At 49.1% G+C, this 19,912-nt stretch overlaps 1 protein-coding gene across 4 annotated transcripts in view; it reads right to left on the reverse strand.

Annotated features, from left to right (window-relative positions):
- KSR2 (kinase suppressor of ras 2) overlaps positions 1 to 19,912 on the reverse strand; it is a 440,326-nt gene that overhangs the window by 39,978 nt on the left and 380,436 nt on the right. Inside the window, exon 15 of one of the 4 annotated variants that reach the window (XM_081790700.1) lies at positions 16,306 to 16,618. The exons of the other annotated variants lie outside the window; for them this stretch is intronic. Coding sequence (XP_081646826.1) covers positions 16,498 to 16,618 — 121 coding nt within the window. The 3' untranslated portion in view covers positions 16,306 to 16,497. Of the gene's footprint in view, positions 1 to 16,305; positions 16,619 to 19,912 lie in introns of those variants that run through there. 4 annotated transcript variants of the gene reach the window in all.

Genomic DNA, 19,912 nt, shown 5'->3' on the forward strand with positions numbered 1-19,912 from the left:
GTCAGAATGGCTAACATTAACAACTCAGGCAACAACAGATGTTGGCAAGGATGCGGAGAAAGAGGATCTCTTTTGCATTATTGGTGGGAATGCAAGCTGGTGCAGCCACTCCGGAAAACAGTATGGAGGTTCCTCAAAAAACTAAAAATAGAAGCACCCTACGACCCAGCAATTGCACTACTAGGTATTTATCTAACGGATACAGGTGTGCTGTTTCGAAGGGACAATGCACCCCCATGTTTATAGCAGCACTATCAACAATAGCCAAAGTATGGAAAGAGCCCAAATGTCCATCGATGGATGAATGGATAAAGAAGATGTGGTATATATATACAATGGAATATTACTCGGCAATGGAAAAGAATGAAATCTTGCCATTTGCAACATGGATGGAACTGGAGGGTATTATGCCAAGTGAAATTAGTCAGAGAAAGACAAAAATCGTATGAGTTCACTCATATGAGCACTTTAAGACACAGAACAGATGAACACAAGGGAAGGGAAACAAAATCATATAAAAACAGGGAGGGGAACAAAACAGAAGAGACTCTTAAATATGGAGAACAAAACAGAGGGTTGCTGGAGGGGTGGTGGGAGGGGGGACGGGCTAAATGGGTAAGGGGCACTAAGGAATCTACTCCTGAAATCACTGTTGCACTATATGCTCACTAACTTGGATGTAGATTAAAAATTAATTAATTAATTAACAATTAGTTAAAAGAAGTTAAAAAAGAAGTTGAGGGGTAAACTTCTAGGTGGCTCAGTTGGTTAAGCATCCAACTCCTGGTTTCAGCTCAGGTCGTGATCTCACAGTTCATTAGTTCGAGCCCTGCCTTGTGCTCTCTGATGTTAGCACAGAGCTTGCTCTGGATCCTCTGTCTCTGTCTGCCCCTCCCCCACTTGCACCTGCATGCGCGCTCTCTCTCTCTCTCTCTCTCTCTCTCAAAAATAAATAAACTTAAAAAAAAAATTAGCAAGTCAGGGTTAAGAAGGTGTCAGATACCAGCACTGGATGGAGACTTTCTCCTTAATGTCACTGGAAGGAGGGAAAAAGGATTGAAGAGAAAAAGAATGGTCGCCCCCTATGTAATTCAATGCTATCTGGGGCCAGCGGAACCTGTCCCACCCTGTGGGAAACCTGTCAAGTAATCCCTCCAAGCTGCAAACCCTCCCCTCCTGCCAATTATGCAACAACCGAGCACTACAGGCCAGGTTTGTGCAGTGAAAGGACCATTTCCTCCCTCTGATGGAACTGACGTTCTCGTGGAGGACCAGATAACAGCAAATAGACTAAGTTCAAGTAACAAGCAGGACAGTGGGAAACTAACAAGGGTTAGGTAGTGACTAAGGGGAGAGGGGTGGGTGCCTCCGTTAAGAATTGTCAGGCTGTCCTCTCAGGAGGGGACACCAGGGGCCCCCTTCCCACCACATCATGCTGTCTTAGGGCAAAGACTCTGCATTGATTTCTGGCAACTTCTCACCATGTGCCTCTTGTCTCATCTCTCCAAGAAGGGCAGGCATGTCTTGTTCAGGATGATGACCATCTCTGGAAGGCTGAGCAGGGGACCACGGCAGAAGCCAAGGTTTCCAGGGATCATCTCATCCAATGCTTCAAAGCTCTCTCTGAAGTGGGTATGGTTATTCCCATCATACAGATGGGAAACTGAGGCAGTAAGTCAGCCTGGATAGAACACACTTGAGAATCAGAACCACTTGGGATAAAGTTCTGCTCCTTCTGGCTGTGTGATCTCAGGCAAGCTTTCGGAAACTTCTGGAACTCGCAGTGCTTTGTGATCTGTGAGGTGGGGTGAGGAGGGAAGGGAGTTGGCTATATATGTATGTGCCCTCTGTGTCCAGTTTGAGTACCCACTACTCAGCACCGCTTGTAATGGGGCCAGGGGGGACAACGGTCTCCGTTTATGGAGCTTCCTCTGACAAGGCACTGAGCTGAGCACTTCTCAGGCCATCCTTCCCAGGAGGGCAGGCACTAGGCTACAAATGAGGCAATTCACGTGCAGGAAGGTTATGTGACCTGCCCAGGGTCCCACGGTTCAGTAGGTGACAGGCTCCGGATTTGAGGCCAGCTCTGAAACACCACATCCTTCCAGGATTTTATAAAATCCCTTGGGAAAAGATGGTGTGGCAAAGAGGAGTGAACTGAACCCACTGAAGATGGCCTGACTTCTGGAAAAGTTTGTCCGCTGAGCTCCGCTGAGATACCCTTCCCCCCAACTCAAGGCCAAATTCAGGGCCAGCCCATGTCTGGCCTCACTGTCCATTTGCCGCTTCTGTTTGGGAATCCCCAGCTGCCACCCAGAGATATGCTGGGCAGGCTGAAGAGGGTTCGGCCATGTGAAGGGGTCCTCAGAACTTCTGGATGCACCCTCGAGGCACACCGCTGGCCAGGCCCAGGGGAGGGGCTCCAGAAATGCTCCTGGAGCAAGCGAATGAACACACGACTCCTATCACCTTCCTTCTTCCCATCATCCACTGCAGCTGGAATAGTGGTGTTTTGTGCCAAGGCAGATCCTTCTTCCTGGCTCAGCACGCAAAACAGACCAGGAGCTGAGCCAGAGCAAGTTAGCAACGAAGCGTTCAGCCTCTTCCCTGTCTGTGCAGAGTACCGAAAGACCACACCGGTCCTCCCTTCCAGGGCTGGATGCCGAAACGTATCCGTTCTTGTTGCTCCCTGACCAGAACCACATTTTTCTTTTTTAAAGCTGAACAGTAAACTGAATTACCATTTTAAAAATGTATATGCATAGCCCCTAATTTATATGCATTAAAAACCCACAGAGGACAGGCTCCAAGGTATCAGCAGGGTCATTTGCAGGTAGTGGGATTAAGAGCTTTACAAGTTTTTTCCTTGCTGCTTATCTCTCTTTTCTCATTTTTCTCCCAATAAACACATTGACTTTTGTCAAATGAGAGAAAAAGGGGGGAAAAAAAGGCGCCCCTGAGTCAGAGTGAAATGAAACCAGACGCACGTTTATTGTACAGACAGTTTGGAAAATACCGGACGGGTAACAAACTGGAATGAAGTACAGTGTGAACCACATCCATAAGCCTCTCTGGCTGTGACTCTTTCAAGGCAGGAAGCATTTTTTTTGTTTTGTTTTGTGTGTGTGTGTGTTTTGTTTTTATTTGTGTTTTTTGTTTGTTTGTTTGTTTTTGTGCCTTGTCTTCTGCACAGGGTTTAGCGTGTTGTGGGCACACAGCAAGTGACCTGTCCTTATCTGGAAGCCCCAGTAGCATTCTCACCCTGGAAAAGTTCAATCCCTAATGAAGAAGGCAGAGTTAACAATCTGATTTTTTTTTTTTTTTTTTTTAAATAACTGTGCCTGGTTAGAGAAGGAGGGGCAGACAATGAGTGGTGTGCATAACCCAACAAATGGCCGTGTCCTTTCTGCCCACAGGGTCCAGGTCCCGAGCAGGTGGAGGGACTTGGTGAGGTGGGGAGGGGGACACAGAAGGGGGATGGGAGAATTCTAGCCTCCCAGGAGATGGATCTCAGTGTGGCACCTACCTGGCCATGATGTAAGAGAACGTGTATAGCAACTTCTAGAATTCAGGCTGTAGACTAGCGTTATAGATCACTGGGGCCACCTCCTTCATAGAAGAGATGGGGGTGCCAAAACACAGAGGGAAATAGAATTTCCCACAGTCAGACTCGAACCCCAGATCTGCCTGAGGCTCTGTTCTGTGTCTGCAGCCACAGAGCCATGCTGCCTCCTAAGAATCATCAATACTATTCACTGAACCTTCCCACGACACCCTGCTAAGGGTTTTACATGAATGATCTTATTTACCACTGACCCTTGAACAACGTGGGGGTCGCACAGACTCCACACACGGTTGAAAATCCGCGTATAACTTCCAACTCCCTGAAAGCTTAGCTGCTAACAGCCTCTTGCTGCCTGGAAGCCTTCCTGATAATATAAACGGCCGATTGACACATGTTTTCTATGTTAAATGTCCCATATATGTATTCTCACAAAAAGGTAAGCTAGAGAAAAACAATGTTAAGAAAATTATAAAGAAAACACATTTGCCGTACTGTATTTCTCCAAAGGAAAAAAAAAACTCTGTATATAAGTGAACCTGTGCAGTTCAAACCGGTGCTGATCAAGGGTCAACCATAGTTGCGTTCCCAACCTCAACCTTGTTAGGAAAGCAGAATTCCTATTTCACAGGTGGGAAAAACTGAGACTCAGGGAGGTCAAGTCATCCGCTAAGCCCCTGCAGAGGAGACCTACGAAGCGGAACTGCCTACCCCCAGTCCGACACCAGCCCCTTGCTCTTAACCACTACGCTACATGGCCTCTTTGGGAAATACAAAGAACAGGGCTGAGGGCTGAGGGCACCAACATTTTCCAAGCTCCTGCGACAAGCCTGTGCTCACTTCAGCTCACTGGAGCCCCGTGGCGGAACTGTTCACCTCCCCACTTTTCTGATGAGGAAGCAAAGGTTCCAGGAAATGAACGACTTCCCCAAGACCCCTCCTGGCCAGGTTGTGGATCCAGTTTGCCCCAAACCCCTGGCCTTTTCACTGCCTCTCTTGTCTTTTCTTTCTTTCTTTGCACTTAAAAGATAATGTTTACTCAGTTTTGAGCGAGAGCACGGGAGCAGGGGAGGGGCATAGAGCGAGGGGGACAGAGGATCCGAAGCGGGCTCTGGGCTGACAGCAGAGAGCCCGACACGGGGCTGGAACTCACCAACCATGTGATCATGATTACAGCCGAAGCGGGACACTCAACCCACTGAGCGGCCCCGGCGCCCCAGCCTCTCCCTTTCTTGACAAAGCCCGTGATACTGGGGCACCCCAGCATACACCCAACTAGCTCATTGTTCCAGGGTTCACCGAGGATTTGGAAGAGCATAGGTACAACGGCCTGGTAAATACCTAGTCAATCCTGTTTTATTAGAACACAGCCACACCCTCATTCTCTATAGACGCATCGCGCTATAATGGCAGAGTTGGGTACTCGAGATACAGATTGTATGGCAAAGCTAAAAATATTTATGGTCTGGCTCTTTGCAGAAAACATTTGCTCACCCTTGTTCTAAGAAACTGGGGTGGGGCAACAGAAGTTGGGCTATCAGAACTAGACAGAGCTTAACGAATTTGAACCCTTCTCCTTTGCCTTGGGAACTGGGTGTGGTCAAGGCCAAGTGGATCTCCCACTTGTTCAACCATTCGTCCATCCACGCGTGTGAGCCGAGGCTCCCAGCCAGGTGTGGGGATGTCGGAGTCTGGAGGGCAAGGCAGACACGACACAGGAGCGTCAGCCGGGGTCACAGGTGCAGGGACAGGGCTCTGTTTGGGCTTCACTTGGGCCGATGAGGGAGGAGGAACTGGGTCAGCACGAACGCAAGCCGGGAATTTATCTGCGAGCCTGTGTTACACAACAGTGGTGACGGACTGAGCTGCCTCCTGGACGGGAGGAGGCTCCAGGGAGAGACACGCCTGGGTCAGCCATGCCGTGACTCAAACACGGGCACCCATGTCAAGCCTGCGTCCTCCTCTCCACAGTCCCTGCCCGAAACCTCCTACTGCACCCCACCAGAGCCTTCCCGGGCAGCCCCCTGGGCACGAGACTGGCGGGACGAATGTTCATCCAAGCGAGGCAAATCCCAAATTGCTTCAGAACACCTCCCTTACAGACCCCTGGCTCGCGCAGGGCCACCACGGGGGAGATTCCTGAGCCTCTGACACCACGCAATGGGTCACCGTAGCTGAATCCAAAGCCTCAGGCACGACACAGGTCTGTGCGTACCCGTATGTGCGTGCACACTCTTGTTTCTGCGGGTGCCAGTGCCCCCTCCGCGTGCATATGTTTCTGTGTACATGAACACGTGTGTGCATACGTAGTGAATCTGTGTGCACGGGTGCGTGCAGGTGGTACACGCGTGTGCACGTATTTATGTTTGTGTACATTTGTGTTTGCGTACGTGTGTCGGGGGGCATCTTTGCATCTGTGTGCACGTCTATGCCCATCTCTGGGTATGTTTTTGTGACTGGCGTGGGGAGAGCCCTGCAGAACTGACCACAGCCTCTCCCCTCTCAGAAAGCACTCTGTCTGCAATTCCCTTGGCCTTTGACACGTTCCAACAGAAACATGGCTTCTCGGTCCGAAAATGGCAAGCTCAGTTGCCAGGGGCTGGGGGTTGGTAAGAGTGGGGGTAGGGAGTGACAGGGTTAATGGAGACAGGGGTTTTCTTTCTTTTTGTGTTTTTTTAAATAGTTATTCATTTTTGAGAGAGACAGAGCATGCGTGGGGGAGGGGCAGAGAAAGAGGGAGACACAGAATCCGAAGCAGGCTCCAGGCTCTGAGCTGTCAGCACAGAGCCCGATGTGGGGCTCGAACCCATGCACCGTGAGATCATGACCTGAGCCGGAGTCAGACGCTCGGCCGACTGATCCACCCAGGAGCCCCAGGGTTTGTTTGTTTGTTTGTTTGTTTGTTTGTTTGAGGTGATGAAAGGTGCTACAATTAGATTTGGTGAGAGTTGCACAATTTTGTAAATATACTAAAAACCACAGAACTGTATGGATACTTTAAATGAACAAGCTTTAGGAGAGAATATAAATAAAATCAATACAGTTTTTTACAAAAGGAAGAAAATGGGGAGTTTACAAAAGTCCCCACTCATTTCTTCCTGCTGCAGGGCACAGAGGAGCCCTGGTGTGGGAAGCAGGAAAATCCCCTGGTTTCTCAGGCTTCTCAATCAATCGGGGAAGGAACTTGGCCCAGTTTCCACAACCCACAGGCCTCTGCCAGCCAGATGTGTCCTTTGTACTGGAAGCTTTTTAGATAGATCCAGAACACCGAGGGGAATCTAGGGCAGGCTGGATGGGCAGCACTGGATGGAAACAAACTACCATTTCGTCACCCCAAGAGGGATGCGGACAGATCTAGAGACGGGGGGTGTACTGGGAGGAAGTGTTCCTTTTACATGTGGCGACAGAAAAAGAGAATGGAGGGGGCAGAGAATGTAGCAGGAAGGCAGGAGCAGTAACCCTGTGGTTAGGAGCTCAGAACTTGCAGCTGGGCAGAACTGAGTTTCACATCCAGTCCGGGTACCCTTAAGCTTTTCGGTTAAAATAAGCTTTTCATTGCTTAAAATAAATGCAGATAGGCGAACCAGAATCTGCCTCTTGGGTCTGGGGGGATTAAGTTAGAAAATGTGCATGGAAGAGCCAACAGCCATGTGCTCACTCAATTCTGTTCTGTGTTGCTCCCTCTAGGACCCACCAGAGACCACACCGCCCAGTCTCTTTGCAGTTACGCAGCACCAGGCGACAGGTTCTGGCCAATGACAGGTAATCTCTGTCACTTTCTGGTTGGGATACTGAGAAGCCCATCTGTAATCTCTCTTTAAGATATTTTATTTTGAGAGAGAGAAAGTGAGAGAGAGAGGAGAGAGACTGTGTGCTCACTAGCAGGGGGTGGGGCGGGGTGCAGAGGGGCAGAGGAGAGAGGGAGAGAGAGAGAGAGAGAGAGAGAGAGAGAGAGAGAGAGAGAGAGAGAATCTCAAGCAGCCCCCATGCTCAGCATAGAGCCCGACCCAAGGCTGGATCCCATGACCCTGGGATCATGACCTGAGCCAAATTCAAGAGTTGGACATTTAACCAACTGAGCCACCCAGGTGTCCCTATAATCTCTGTTTAAATAGGACAGAGCCACAGATTGGAATATCCTGGATCCCTGAGTGACCGAATGGAAGACAGCCCTCCTGGAACATTGCCCAGCCTACAGCAAATCTATGTGGGTGAGAAGTAAATTTTCTTTTTTTTCTAATTTTTTTCAATCTTTATTTTTGAGAGGGACAGAGAGACAGCGTGCTAGCGGGGGAGGAACAGACAGAGAGGGAGACACAGAATCGGAAGCGGGCTCCAGTCTCCGAGCCGTCAGCACAGAGCCCGACGCGGGGCTCGAACTCACAGGCTGCGAGTTCATGACGTGAGCTGAAGCTCGACGCGCCACCGACTGAGCCGCCCAGGCAGCCCCCCAGTAAATTTTCTGAATAAGCCATGAAGATTTCAGGATTGCTGCACAAGCCTATCCTCTCCTGACTACAGCTCCTGGTTAATACACAACTGGAAGAAGGGGAAGGTGTGCAGGTGTGGGGATTAAATGAATGAGGGTTTCCCAGAACGCAGGGTAGGTACCACCAGCCCCAGATAGCACGGAATCACATCCTAACACCACGAGTACGGGCACAAGAAGCGCAGGAAAGAGGAAGATAATAGCAACGTGCAAATGAGATACTCTGCCCGGGGTCACGCTCCCACGGTAAACATCACCGGGGAAACCGGTCTCTGGGATGCGATCTTCCACGTGCCCGCAGACGCCTCCATTTGTGTGTAACTGGGCAGCGCAGTGGTTTCAAAGAAGCAGAGGCGAAGGGGAACCTGTGCTTGGGGAGATTCAATTTCATGTTTTTGTTAATAGCTTTTTCTCCTGCTTCTCACAGATAGAAAACAAGTCGCCCCGGGATGTGACCTCACCTCTCAATCATTTAAGAACAGAAAATAAATGTCCAGAGAGATTAAACACACAGGTTCTGTGCCCTGAAAAGGCTGCCGTGTGACAGTGTTGCAACTTCTTGGGAAAGATGAAAAGTCCATGTAATCCTATTACCAATATTTCCATTAGTCACCAAGCCTCGCCTTGGTAATCTGTTTCAATTCAAAGTCCTGTCGTTCCCCCAAAACCCAGTTCAGGAGGTGCCCGAACAAAATGGAAGTCTGTGCCAATTTCTCAGGGATGGGCAAAAATCATCACTCGAGTTCATTTGGGGTTGCTCCCCCCCGCCCCTTAAGCTCTTAACTCCAGGGCACCAAGAGAAGTCCTTCCCAACGTTCACCGGGTAATCTTGCCCTCTCAGGCTGGCTTAAATCTCTAGCTTCTATCCACAAAGCTTCCAGGGCAAAGAGGCAGAGATCTTAACACACCAGGGCCCCCAGCCACCTCAACTTGGGGACGCTCTGGGGAGGCTGGTGGGAGGGGATGTCCGGGTGGGGGCGGGGCTGGGATGAATACAAAAAGGACCAGCGAGGCCACTCACTCTCCACAGCTCGGGGCCAGAGCTCAGACATCATGCCAGTCTCTACACCGTCTTGTGAAGGAGGCATCAATCACATCACTGTAAAAATCACATCACGGTGAGGAAATGGAGGCCCAGGGTTTAACTCAAACCTGGAGACAGCACGTGGTGATGCCGCCCCCTTCCCCTAAAACCAGGGACCAGACATTCTACTCCCATGTCCTTGTGAGTTTCATCCGCCCTCCCCAGACGCCTGCTTAAGCAGAGCTGTGCTTCTGTTGCTTATCCCAGCCTGCCCCTGGGCGAGCCCCCAGACAAGAATGAAACTTCCCGGAGCCTGCTTATGGACTGAATGTCTGTGTTCACCCCAAATTCCTGTGGAAACCTAGTCCCCAAGGTGATGATATTTGCAGGAGGCGGGAGCTTTGGGAGGTGATTAGGTTATGATGGTGGAGCCCTCATGAATGGCATTAGTGCCCTTGTAAAAGAGACCCCAGAGAGTGACCTTGCCTCTTCCACAGTATGGGGTAGCAGTGGTAAGACAGACGTCTATGAGCCAAGAAGCAGGCTCTCACTAAACACTGAATCTGCCAGCACTTTGATCTTGGACTTCCCAGCCTCCAGAACGGTGGGAAATAACTGTTTATCAGGCACTCATTCTATGGTATTTTGTTACAGCAGCCCAAATGGACAAAGACGGAGCCTGATGCGTAAAAAGGTGATGAATAATCACAGTCACCTCCACGGACGGCTGTGAGCCTTCACTAACACAAAGTAGTATTCGATGATCCGTTCGGAACAGCGCCTGGCACCCACTAAGGCTCAGTAACGATCTACTCTTATTATTACGTTTACTCACCCCTGAGGGTCAAGATACGTATGGTTTGGGACGTCCCATACACCCCCTACCCTGTTGGGCACCATTCATTCCAAGCCAACTGAACAACTGGTATTTGTCCAAATGTGGCATCTTCCCTCTCCTGCTTTCCGTCCTTTGCCTCTACTGTCCTCTCCACCAAGAACACCCCTCTCCTCCATCTCCCACTTCCAAAATGTCTTACTCATCAGGAAATAGCCCAGCTCCCCTCTCCACAGGCTCTCATCACACCCTGCCCACACCGGTGTTCCCACTGCTCCTTCCTGGAACAATGCTGAGTTTCTTGTCTGTGCCGGCCGGCCGGCTGGATGGACAGGTGAGCGAATGAACACATACGTGAATTATTGACAGAGAAAGCCCTTTTTGAAAATTTCGACTGGGGACATAGGTTTTGAATGTCTATGACTGGGAAGGCGCCTTCAAAGTTGACACACATACCCCACCATATTGGGCCAACAAGACATCATCTCCATCAAAATTAGAAACTAAATGTCAAGGCTCTCAGATGTAATTTCATGAATTATTTCAACCAGGCAGCCCAGTAGAAATAGACTATGGATTTTATTGGTTCTCTATATCATAGATTAATACCTTTTTGGAAGCCTGAAAATGACATTTCTCTTCTCAGCCAATATCCTCTCCTTTCCCACTTAGCAAACATTGTTTGTTTTCCCTGACTTGTCAGTTTCAGGTTGTAATTTCTATCCCTGTTTGGTGCATGCCTACCAGGAGCTGTTTGCTTCAGAGATTCAGAGATACTATTCTCTTGGTGTCAGAAGAGCTCCGTGTTGTCCACAAGCCTATCTGTCACCTCCTGATGCATCTTCAAAAACCACATAGGAGGTGGGAGAAGAGAGCCCGGTATGAGGGCCCTTCCAGGAGAAAAGCAGACAAGCAGACCTCAGGTTCTCTCTTGCAAGGGGAGAAGCTGGACAGAGGCCCAGAGACAGCTCACGGACTTCAGAGTGAACGGATGGGCTCGGGCGCTTCTCAGTCGAATAACAGAGGCACATTATTTAACCTCTGCTTCCTTATCTGCAAAGTAAGGGTGATGGTACCTTCCTCATGAGCTGTCAAAGAAACGCCCAGATGTGAACCCTGCCTCTAGCACTACGTGTGGCTTTAATCTTTCTGAGCCTCCGTTTATTTCATCCCTAAGCTGGATTTGATGAACTGAACTCACTGTGTTGAAAATTAAACAATTCATCTAAAGAGCTTACTGCTGTGCCTGGCACAGAGAGAGTCCCCACAAAAACGCAGCTCTTCCTCATAAGGATTAAACACAATAACGGCGTGTTCATTTCCTTTCTCCCTTTAAGTAATAACCACCCAAGGCATGCATTCATACAACAGATGGGTGACGGTCTCCTGGGTCCCAGGCTGAGTGCTAGACTCGGGTTGGTCACAGGGCTCAAGGAGACAATCCAGGACCTCCTGGAACTCGTGGTCTAATGGAGGAGGCAGATGTGAAAACACCCTCCATCCCAAGCTCAGACCACAAATGGGAGGGGGGGCATAGAGGAGGAAGCAGGGCCTGCTGCGTGGGGCAAGGGGCGGCTGTGGAAGAGGGTTTCCAGAAGAGGTGTAGAGAAGGCAAAGGGAGAATGCGTCAGCCATCATTCAGGCATCGTCCCAATATCATCTGGACGTTGGGGCCCAGGGAGAGTCACCCCCTCCTCCCGCTGCTGTCAGGAAGCTCTAAGAGTCCTTCTTGTATGATGAACCCCAACTCTCTCTCACTGGCTCCCTCCTTCCCCACTTCCCTCCTTCTAATCTGTTCTGCACACAGCAGTGAAATGAGCTTTGTGACTGATTCAAAAGGGAAATCACATTATGAGCCCCAGCCACCGTCCCGATAAACGTCCTTCTAGAGTCGTCCGTAGCGGAATGAGGAAACCTTGTCCCATGGGACTTGGCTCCAACCTACTGCTACTCTGGCCTCGTAATGTGACGCCCGTCCCTTGTCGCCAGTGGAAGTGAGCCCAAGATGGCGGGGCGGGGAGGGGGGCAATGAGGCAGTTACTCGTCTTGGGTACTTCTGGAGCCCAAATAGGCGATCACCTTCATAGAGGCAATCATCTGAGTGACAGGTAAGTGATGACCAGGGCAGTGCCTACATCCAGGGGAAAATAACTGCCAGATTTCACATCTGGATGACTCAGGGAATGGCGAACCCTTCTAAAGGAGGGAGTAAGGTCTCTGTGTCTTAAGACAGGCAGACAGACGGGTGGGCAAAGTCTCGGCCACTGCTGCGTTCCCAAAAGTCACATCACACCATGTCAAAGCCGTCAGACAGATGCTGTGGTGGAACAGCTAAAACCCAGGATATTCTAAGGGATATGTGTGCTACCTGAAAGCTAATATTCATTCATTCATTCATTCATTCATTCAATCATTCATTCGAGTATTTACTGAGCACCTACTATGGTGTCGGCTGCTATTTTAGGTAGTAGAGAGGTTAAAAGGCAACACCTCTGCCCTCGTGGAACTTACATTTTAGTACAGGGTGTAAAATAAAAACAGACAGATGAATTAGGAATATATTAACGAGAACAACAATGGCGACCTAGATACGCCCTATGACATTCTGAGCATCTGAATATTTTGCATGTTTTAATTCTCAACAGCCGTCTGATGAGGTGGGTCCTATACTGTCTTCATTGTACAGACGAAGAAAAGTACAGGCACAGAGAGGGCAGGTAAGTTGCCCAAGGATGCACAGCTAAGTGGTAGAGAGAAGTTCCGGGTCTGTGCAATCCCCACGAAAAACAGTATGGCTGAAATAATCACCAGCTTTCGTCAGCACTCCCCACGCGCACTGTTCTGCAACCTTCACTGGCATCACCACCTTGGATCTTCTGCATGATCCTGTGTATGCTCATCAGCCCCATTTTACAGGGAGGAGACTGAGGCTCAGAGAAGGGAAGAGACTGCCTGAGCACATTCAGCACTAAGTCGGGGAGCCTGGCCTAGAACCCAGGTCTCTACAGATGCTCTTGAAAAGACAAGGCGTGAGAATGGTCTCTTTGCTTCGGCAGAACCTGAAGGATCCCAGGCACATGCCTAACCATCCAGCGTAGGACCGCCATGCTCACTGCCTGTCTCCTCCCCAAGTCACAGTGCACAGGCTGCGGGCTCGACTCCCAGCCTTCCTGCCTCCTCCTTAGACGTCTTCATCTTGGGTCTTTCATCTGTAAAATGGGACTAACAGTCACACCTACTTCAGCAGGGGAGCTATAAGATGGCCCCAAATCATCCGTTCAAGTAAGGGTTTAGCAGGAGCTCTGGTACCCAGTAAGCGCTCAACCAATTGTAACTCTTGTTACTATTGTTCTTCCCAGTCTTCTGGGAAGAAGCTTCGGCTGCTCTTTGGAAACTGAATTTTGTCCCTTAACTTCGTCTCGGGGAACCCCAAATGCCACTGGCAGCTGGCATTTTATTAGCCAACCCCTAACAAGTAACAACAGTGATGTTAGCTACCAATTATCAAGCCCAAACTGTGCTGTAGCCATCAAAGAAATGTACTTTAGCTGTGCTGGCACATTTATTCTTCTCGGTGACTCTGATAACTAAGACATGGTCTGTCCTTTTGAGGGAATGAATATAGCAGCCAGGAAGTCAAGACTCCAAGGTCCCTGTCACGACGCTCTCCTGATTTAGGGACAGGGGGAGAAGTCTGACGTGGCTCATTTGGGAACTGTACAGTGCTTCCTAATCCTGGTCCATGACAGAATTACCTGGAGAGGTTGAATGAAATGACGCCACAGAAAATGTGGATCAGGACCTTTTGGGGGTGGAGTCCTGCCATCACTCATTAAAACTTAGATTTAAAAAAGCTCCCCAATTTGGGGCGCCCAGGTAGCTTAGTCGGTTGAACGTCTGACTTTTGATCTCGGCTCAGGTCATGATCTCACCGTCAAGAGATCAAGCCCTATGCTGGGCTCCGCTCAGAACATGGGGCCTGCTTGGGATTCTCTCTCTTCCTCTCTCTCTCTCTCTCTCTCTCTCTCTCTCTCTCTCTGTCTCTCCCCCACTCCCGTGTGCTTGCTCTCTCTCTCTCAAAATAAACAAACATTAAAAAAATTTTTTATAGGGGCGCCTGGGTGGCTCAGTCGGTTAAGCGTCCGACTTTGGCTCAGGTCACGATCTCGCGGTATGTGAGCTCGAGCCCCGCGTCGGGCTCTGTGCTGACTGCTCAGAGCCTGGAGCCTGTTTCAGATCCTGTGTCTCCCTCTCTCTCTGACCCTCCCCCGTTCATGCTCTGTCTCTCTCTGTCTCAAAAATAAATAAAAACGTTAAAAAAAATTTAAAAAAAATTTTTTTATAAAGCTCCCCATGTAATCCTAATGTTAACCAAGGTTCAGAATTATGAGGAAAACTGAAACCCCTCATTTTGACTCAATAAAGGAAAAAGACCCTCACTGTAATTGACATCCATCTGAAAAACTATCTGTCCCTTCACATCTGTTTTGAATTTTTTTTGTTTACAAAACACTCTCATCTTTCTAGTGGGATAGGGGTCAGCGTGCCCATTCTACAGATGAGGAAGCAGAGGGTCCAGCACCATCCAGCATCCAGATGGGAAACCAGGTGTCCCGACATCAAGTCTAAGAGGCCGTCCTTAAACGAAAGGACCAGAGGTCTTTAAGACATTTAAAGAAAGCTATGGCCATTCATGTCACAAGGGGAAGGAGCTCAAGGGACCTGGTTTTGACACTTGACCCCAAAGATATTCTCTTACTAGGGTTGACTGAAGGCTTTTACTGCCAGACTGAAAGGGCAACACAGAGCCAACTGTCAAATCTGGACTGGATGGGGCAGGGAAGGCGCGGGGAGAAAGGTTCCTTAGAGAGAGGCCACTTAGAGATAAAGTGAACGTTTCTGGAATTGCAAGGCAGGAACCATTAAGGCCAGCGGGTACCCGTCTGTCCCCAGCAGCTCAGCCTGGAGACAATGATTGTGCTGAGGCATTTCCTCTGGTTGGTTTTCTTGAGTGGGTTAAATCTACCCCCCTGTGATCTTGTTTGAACTGATTTGCTTCGCAAACTCTTTCTCTACAAATAATGAATAAGTAAACTCCAGCCTGCCACTGATAAATTATTACAAGTTGAGAGTTAATGGTGTGTAAAGTAGGCAGGGAACAGCCCTGCATTTGGTTCCCTTCACCACCGCCAACCTTTGGAAAATGTACTGAGCCACCTCCGAGCCTACTAAATTGGCACCTTCTCCCCCAACCCCCGCTGCCCTAAATCGCCCTCTCTTCCTCCATGTATTTCCAGGGTCTCAGCTTCCATGCTCATCAGCATAGAATTCCATAAAAATTAGCACCAAAGGCAAGAAAACAGGAGGCAGAGATGATTCTGAGACTTCTAGCCTTGCTGCCTGTTTTTTTTTGTTTGTTTGTTTGGGCGGTCCATTTTCTTTTCATATCTGGGAATGTGACACCGTGGAAGTCCAGTCTCCGGCAATTCCCATCTAGGGATGTTTCCCCACCCGGCTCTGTCATCTTGCTTTGCTACAAGGAGCTGGCTTTAATTATGACACGCTGTCTGACTCCATCAGGTCTCAGAAGGAAAGCTCCACATTGCTCATTTCCAGCACCTATCAGCGCCTAAGGGGGTCTCAACTATTTGCTGAATGTCTAGACGGCTAGATCTTTATGTGACTGGGTGGATGGGCACATGGGTGGGTGGCAGGTGGGAGGATGAGTTAGTAGTAGGAGGGGTACTTGAGCTGGTGGATGTTGGATGGATGGATGGGAAAGACAGGTGAATGTGAGATGAGTGGGGAGAAGGTGGGGTGGTGGATGTTGTGTGGGTACATCTGTAAAGTGGGGTAGGAGGTAGGATATGGATGGATGAATTGGTGAGAAGATGGATGGACGATGGATGGATGGATGGATGGGTGGATGGATGAACAAATGGATGGACGAGTGGTCATTCACTCTTAAGGGTTCAGTTTAGGCCAACCAGGCTGTCAAGGAAGTAAATGACCCAGATCATGATGAAGTAGGTAATGTTATAATCATCCACAAACAACTAAACTGAGAGCCAAACAGATTAAAGGGTTGTCTAAGGTCACAGCAGAAGTAGTACTTGAACTCCTGGCTCCTTCCTTCCCATGTCCTTTCGATGTCACATTCAGCATGTGATGATAGAAGGCCCATCCCTCCAGATGCCCTGTAAACAGCACCCGTTTTCCACCTCTATATCCTGCAGCTAGAGAGATAAGCTCCAGGGGTTTTTCAGCACCAAAGCTGAAAGCTGGAGAGGAAGAGCAGGGCAGGACAGCCACAGAAGGCAGAGTTCCTACAGGAGGAAGGGCTGTAAGGCCAGCTGAACCTGAGAAACAGAGGTTTATTAACAAGAAAGAATAATAATCCACTGGGTGAAGGCACAGCATCTCTGTTTCTGAGAGCCTGTCAAAGGGAGCCCTTGTTGCACAGAGAGAGATCAGACCCGGGTGACTGAGATGCCAGGACAGGTCTCACTGGTCTACAGACACTCCAGACAAGTCCACCGAGAATCCTTGATCTGTGCCCGGAAAGTCCCGAAAGGCTGCTCTAATAACTACCTTGGAGGGACGGGCCCCAGCTGCGGAAATTCTGAAGATGGCTGGGACCCCTTCCTCGCCTTTGAAGATACTTGGTCTGTTCCCTGCTCGGTGCGCTCCTTTGGGTCTTTTGAACACCTAGAAGAAACAGAATCCTCTTTTGAAGAGGACTGGGAGACAGAACCTTTGATTAAAGGCAAGAACAACTTCTCAGCCACAAGACTCTCTGTTTTTGTCGAAAGGAGATGACAGCTGGGGAGAGGTGGCCCTGCTTCTCATCAGTCGGTCACAGTACAGGGACGGTCACTGCCCAGGAGACCACTGAAGGGCTGGAGCCCCAAGAAGGGGAAACTGTTTGCCGCATCCCTCAGCTGCAGTCCCAACTTTAAACTCGGGTCCCTGCCACCTGCCAATTCAACAAGAAAATTCTCCTCACCAATAAAGTGTTTATGTATACCTGCTTTGACAACAGCAGACAGGAGTTCAGATCCCAGCTCCACCAGTTCAAAAGTACCAACCTCACCCGGTAGCTGGGAAAAGGTCAAAGTGCTTAGAATAACACCACACATGCTGTCAATGCTTTGTAAACTTCTGTTATTATTATGTGATTTTTTTTAAGTTATCCCACATTTCTCTAGTCCTGGTCATTTTATGATGGGTTTTCAGTCTTGCCATTCCATTTCCTCCTCCTAGCCACCCAGGGAAACATACACTGTTATCCCCACTTTATAGATGAAGACACGGAGGCTCAGAGAGGTGAAGCGATTTGTCCAAGGTCACACAGCCAGCATGTGACCAAGCTAGAATATTCATCCAGGACTCCTCACTCCACATCCAATGTTCTTCCTACTGCAGCACAGGATAGCACTGTATTTACATCACCTCCCTTGGGTACCCACGATACTGGGCTACTAGCAACAATCTCTGCAATGACAAGAATTGCCAGTACTTACATAGCACTTGATGTTAACCTTAAAAATAAAAATGTTATTTTTCGAGCAGACACAGGTTTATCTGAGAACAGCAGAGAACTGCAATCCCATATAAGCCAACGATGGTAAAATCATAGGCCAAGTCCAACAAACAAGAGAGAGGCACATTATTTTATGGAGAAGGAAGAGGAAGTTGGGAGGGACTGTTTGGAAAGGAAAGTTCACAGGAAAAAAAAAGCTCAGGGTGATGACAGTTTCTCATCAGCTGAGTTCCAGGGGTAGTGGATCTTGTAGGAGAAGCAACGTACATCTTTTCCCTGCCTGGAATTGAGGATTCTTTCCTGTTGAGATACTTCTGTTAGGGGTCTGTAATTGACAATTCTTCCTGTCATTGACATTGAGTGGTACAGCTCCCCCTTCCAGCCTCCCCTGCCAGCATCCTGAGTCCACTTTAGTGAGGCTTTCCTTTATCAATTTTCACAATGTGTAACAGCCTCAGTGCCTCCTATGTAGAAACTTACTTAATCCTTACAATAATCCCACAAGGTAGGGACTGTTATTCTCTCCATTGTATAGATGTAGAAACCCAGGCTCATGAAGGCTTTAAATAACTACCAATACAAAAGAAAAACTTATATCAACAAACCTGTATGAAAGAATAACTACTCAGATCTAGACAACTGGTAAACCAACATTTTTCTAGAGGCTATTTTGGTGAGCATCAGCTATCGTATTTTCTTTTCTCTTCTTTTCTTAAGAGAGAGAGAGAGAGAGAGAGAGAGAGACTAAGTGAGCAGGGGAGAGGGACAGAGGGAGGGAGAGTGAGTCCCAAGCAGGCTCCACACTCAACACAGAGCCTGATGTAGGGCTCAAATCCATGACCCCAGGATCATGACCTGAGCCAAAACCAGTAGTCTGATGCTCAACCGACTGACCCACCCAGGCGCCCCCAGCTTGTATTTGCTCATGAGCCACAAGGCCAGGCCCTGGGAGATACACAGAAGCTTGGCTTTGACATGCAAGAACTTTGCTTTTCCACTTTAAAATTTCTATATAGGAAAAATTCTCATGAAATTTATTCTGTACTCAAGGATAAGAGAAGTGACCAGACCATGACAGTGATCTATGAAACTCATCCAGAGAGCCCTGGAAGACAGCCACAAAGAACATTCGAACAACAAATTAATTCAGTTCTTAAGAGGACCCAGTACAGCCTGGTGGGGTTAAGGCTCAAGCTCTGGGATCAGACAGGTCAACTTTATAGCCAGATTCAGCTTCACACTAGCTGGATGAGCCATCTCATCTCCCTAAGTCTGTAAGATGGGGACAAGAATTTAATGAAGCAGTATCTCTAAAGTCCCTAGAACTCTGCATACGGTAGTTGCTTAACACGTATGTTACCCTTAATTCTGGGAGTGCCGTTTCATAGCAAAGCCCTCTTTCCTATTAACAAGGATTCAACCAAGCAACCGACTTCCCTTCCTTCCTTTTAAAGGACCGTAATGGCTGAACATCAATGACTGGTTCTGAAAACAATACTAAGCCGTGCCCAGAGAGAACACCTCCCAGGAGTGGATTCATTTCCAGCCTCAGCGAATCCATACCGCCATTCTGATGAATGGCAGCTCTTTCCCGCTGGCAACTCTTCCTGGGACTGGATCTTCCAGCTGTGCCCCAACCCCCTCTGAGACTGTCACTGGCATCACTGAAATGTCACCATCCTCCGGGTTCAGAGGGCGAAGAGATCCATTCCACCTGAACCCTAGCCCTAAGCTGGAAACTCACATGGTATACACCTAAGAGCACAGGTGGGGTTGGCAAACATCACCGGCAGATTATCAGGGAAGTCTGCAAATAATGTAAAACCCCAGGCCGATGAAATGTGAAGGCTACAAGAGCTCCAGGGGACACTTTTCCAGCGGCATCTTGCCTGTTCTTTCCATACCGGCTTCCGAAACTGCTGACCACTCTCCCTTGCTGAACCCTAGGCTTCCACGATCACACTCCCTCCTGGTTTTCCTCGACCCCTGGCCCCTCTCAGGCTTCCTTACAGGAACACTCTGCCTTCTTCTCACGTAAATCTGTCCCCCAGGGGACCACTGGCTCTCCAAGTGGGGTTCCCACACCTGCAGCATCAGCATCACCTGGGAACGAGTTAAACATGCAAATTCAGGCCCCGCCCAGGAGGTCCCCTCTGGGAAGCGCTGCCCCAGACCATCTCCCCAGGCCCATGGCGCCTCATTTCTCCTAGCACAGGTGGCCGCCAGTGCTGTATCTCCTGTCCAGAACGGCACCCTGAACAGCCATCTATCTAACTGCCACCTTGACATCGCCTCTTAAAAGGCTCAGAGGCACCTCCCACCAGACGTGCTGACCAAACTCTTGGGATTTTGCTCCCTGTCCCTGATGGAGTTCGGCCATCTCTTTCTCAACAGGTGCCGCCTGCCTTGAAGCAGCCTGGTCTCTGTTCTCCATCACGTGCAGTCCTTCCCTCCTCCCT

Source organism: Panthera onca, chromosome D3 (assembly GCF_046562875.1).
Source record: "Panthera onca isolate mPanOnc1 chromosome D3, mPanOnc1 haplotype 2, whole genome shotgun sequence".
Taxonomy (NCBI): domain Eukaryota; kingdom Metazoa; phylum Chordata; class Mammalia; order Carnivora; family Felidae; genus Panthera; species Panthera onca.